Consider the following 3852-nt stretch of genomic DNA (forward strand, 5'->3'; position numbering starts at 1 on the left):
AAAACTCCTTTCTGTTGTGTCAGTGGGGGTGGTGCCTGTGAAGCTGGTGGGTTACGCTGGTGGAGATATGGGACTGCAGAAACCATCAGCTACAGAACAGTCTGGCCTGGAGACTTTCAGGTTTCCCTGGATGCGACTAGTCAAGTGGTGCCAGCAGATAACGCCTGGCGAGTACGTGCCTGCGTCCTCTCCAAGGGGTTTCTGCACCAGCCTCCCACACTGGGGGCACAGCTCCGCTGCCTGCTCCCCAGCCATCCCTTATCTCCCCACGCAGACCTGCGCCCTGACCTTGCACGAAACCAAGCCCTGTGCCTGGGCCGTGGATAAAGAGCTGGCCAGGTGATGGGATCCTCGTCTGGTGGCCTCGCTCCTCGCACAGCACAGCTCGCTCCGGCAGCTGGACTCATTCGCAAGCTCTCGGCCAAGTGAGTGATGCAAAATGCTTTTTTTGCTCTTTAAAATGTGCCGGGAGGGGTGGCTCTGGGGGTTCTTGATCGTTGCCTTGCAGCAAGGAGCAGGAGAGGCTGCAGTGCTGTGATCTGGGGCTGTGCCTCCGTGTCCCCGTGCTGCTGGAGGGTGGGACAAGCAAGGGACCACACTGAGGTCCACCACAGCCAGACAGGGGGAGGGAGGGTTTTAAAAGAGGTTTGGAGCTCAAACCTGTTTATTTTCATCCCCACACACTCAGTCCACCCATTCCCACCGGTGCATTAACCCATTGCACTGCCCCTGCACTTCTACAGCTGCACCCCTGGCTCCTGCACCCGAGTGTCCCTGGGGAGACGATGGGCAGGGATCAGCAGCGGCTTTTTCCCTGGAGAACCCCACGGGGCAGCTGGCACATACCTCACCTCCCATCCATTTCTCTTCAAACCCAGCGGCTTTCAGCCTCCTGTATTTGCTGACCTTTCAACATTTTTCAGAAAATAGCTTTTCATTGCAAGTTTTCCCTCCCAGCATAAGTTTTTTTGCATGGTCAGCTTCGTTGGGCACCCAAGAAGCAACCTACAGCCTTTTCCCCTGCTCCCACCCAGAGCTGTGAATCACAAGCTGGAAACTACTGTCTTGGTACGATGCTCATGGCCATTAAACCCCAGCTAATGTGTTAGCTGGGTGTTTCCAAATGACTCAATGGAAGTGGTGGGCTTTACGTAGCTGCTGGTGTGTGTGTATCAGTGACTTCAACTCCTTACAGGAGTTTTAGGTCACAGCCCTAAATGTTAGGTATTAAACAGTTAATCTGTGGACATCTTATAGTCTTTTAATGAGCCTCACCCTAAAGCTTGGCTGCTGGTCGTGAGTGAACCGTTTCTATCTGACAAAGCTGCATAACCAAGGCCAAAATATGATGTGGTCAGCAAGAATCCCAAACAGGAGATGCTTAGAAGCAGTGTTTTAACTAACCTTCCTGAACTGAGAGAAGCACCAATGAAATAGCAAGTCCTTCCAGCACGGTGGGGAAATTCTGAATAAACAAGGTCATCTGGTCTTGGCTGGCTCCTGGGACCCTAATGAGCCCTCATTAGCCAGTGCAGGGCTGATTGCTTCTGTTGTTGCGTGAATGGGTTATTGCCCTGCTGAGTAACTGGGCCCACTGGGGCAGCGCTAATGAGCAGCAGCACTTCGCCTTCTTCACCCAGACAGATGCCAAGCCTACAGCCCAAATGTGGGAGAAGGAGGACCAGAGAACAGACTGTCCAGCCCTTGTTCCTCCTGGAGCGTCTCGCAGTGCCAAGCCATGAGCTGGCTTGCTCTCCCTTCCTCTCTATCCCTTGGTACCAACAGCAGTGAACTCTGTAAATGCAGCGTGTTAGTTTGTACGGTCTCTCTCGTAAGATGAGTTATGATATGTCAATAGAAGAGTCCTGAGAGCTGAACGAAGTCTGGTACCACAGTTCATGAGCTGTGGACAGAGATTTTTTGGTTCTTCATAACTGATTTTTGAAACTTTTTTTTTCAGGACGATGTACCAGCATTTCCTTTTCCTTTTCTTCTTCTCTTTCCATCCCCATAAATGCCAAGATCAAGTCCTGGGTGAAGATCCATACGAAATGCCCAAAGACTACCAGGAGGTTTACAGAGGGACAAAAAATGACATCAAAGAGATCCCAAAGATTGCAAAGCCCTTTGTTTCTGAGATGATCTTCGTGCAAACCAGCATCACTGCTGTAAGGAAAGGTGCCTTCAGGTACATGCCCAACCTGACCAAGATTTTGTTTATTGGCAACAACATCAAGACAGTTGAACCTGGAGCCTTTGATAGTTTGGAGAAGCTGAGGGACTTGGAGATCTCTGGTGCCTCATTAGAAGAACTAGCTGTGGGCACTTTCCAAAACCTCCCAAGCTTGCAGAGGCTGGAGCTGAGAGACAGCCACCTCAGACACATCCCCAAAGGCCTGTTTGATGGGCTGGAGAACTTGGGAGAACTCTCCCTGCACATCAATGCAATCCCTTCTCTTCCAGAAGGTGTTTTTGATTCTCTCACCAATCTAACGTTTTTGGACCTGGCTAGAAACAGGATCACGGCTCTTCCCAGGGATGCCTTTAGCAAACTCCCCCATCTGCAAGTCCTGCGGCTGTATGAGAATGAGCTGCAGGACCTCCCAGAGGGGCTGCTAGATGGTCAGCTGGGGCTGCTGGAGCTCAGCCTCCAGAGGAACAGGCTCAGGGCGCTGCCACCCCTGCTCCTGAGGAGCCTGCCTCATCTGGAGAAACTCCTCTTGGACAACAATGTCATTGGGGCTCTCCCACTCCAGGGCTTCTTTGGTTTAAACAAACTGAAGCTGCTGACTCTGGATTCAAACCACATTACGGAATTCCCCTGCTGCCTTTTTGACACTATGCCACACCTGCGGGAGCTGGACCTGAGCAGGAACAGTTTGGTTACACTTCCAGATGGCATCTTTGTCAACCTCACATCTCTCAGCAAACTCATTTTGTCCCACAACCAGCTAGCAGCCCTGACAAGAGGAGCCTTCACGGGGCTCAGCAAGCTCTCAGACCTCCAGCTAGACACAAATCAGCTCTCTGCTCTGGATGATGAGGTCTTTGCTTCTCTCCCAAATCTGAAAACCCTCAATCTTCAGAAGAACTGGCTGGAGAGTGTCCCCCGAGGGCTCCTGGACTCCCTGAAGAAGCTCACCTCTGTGTATCTGAGTGGAAACCCATGGAGATGTGACTGCAACCTCTACTACCTGCACAGCTGGATTCTGGGCAGCAGTGAGAAGGTTAAATTGCCCACCCAATTATCATGCAAGAGTCCACCCCACCTGGCAGGGCAAGCAGTGACATCGCTGAGGGATGACCACTTAATTTGCCCAGCTACTCTCCCTCTTTCAACTTCTTTTACTCCATCTCTGCCATTCACCTCCACATCATCACAAGGGACGTCAACCTTGCTGTCACCTGGAGCCTTGCCCACTGCAGCACCGACCTCGCTGTCATTGGCAGCCTTTCCCATCATGGCACTGCCAACCATGCTGTCACCTGTGGCTACCTCTGCCATATTGCCAACTATGCCAACAGAGGTCTTTGTCACTGCTCCATCACCAACCATGCCATCTAAGGCCTTCATTGTCAGCCCATCATCAGCTGTGCTTTTGGAGACCTCCATTGCTACCCCATCACCAGTTATGCTGCCGAAGACCTCCATCACCACCCCGTCACCAACTGTGCTGCCCAAGAAGTCCATCAGCAGCCCACCATCAACAGTTCTGCCAAAGACCTCCATCAACACACCATCACCAACTGTGCTGCCTGAGGCCTCCATCACTACCCCATCACCAATTATGCTGCCAAAGACCTCCATCAACGCACCATCACCAACTGTGCTGCCTGAGGCTTCCATCACTA

At 51.9% G+C, this 3852-nt stretch overlaps 1 protein-coding gene across 1 annotated transcript; it reads left to right on the top strand.

The window, feature by feature from the left end:
* Positions 1-2051: 2051 nt before the first annotated feature.
* On the top strand, positions 2052-3219 carry LOC104622745 (carboxypeptidase N subunit 2-like; the record flags this gene model as incomplete). The annotated part of the gene is made up of 1 exon (XM_010289625.1): positions 2052-3219. A coding segment is annotated over exon 1 (1168 nt), but the record flags the coding sequence as incomplete, so codon positions are not given.
* Between the last annotated feature and the right edge of the window lie 633 nt (positions 3220-3852).

This window comes from Phaethon lepturus, unplaced genomic scaffold (genome assembly GCF_000687285.1).
Source record: "Phaethon lepturus isolate BGI_N335 unplaced genomic scaffold, ASM68728v1 scaffold39490, whole genome shotgun sequence".
NCBI lineage: Eukaryota > Metazoa > Chordata > Aves > Phaethontiformes > Phaethontidae > Phaethon > Phaethon lepturus.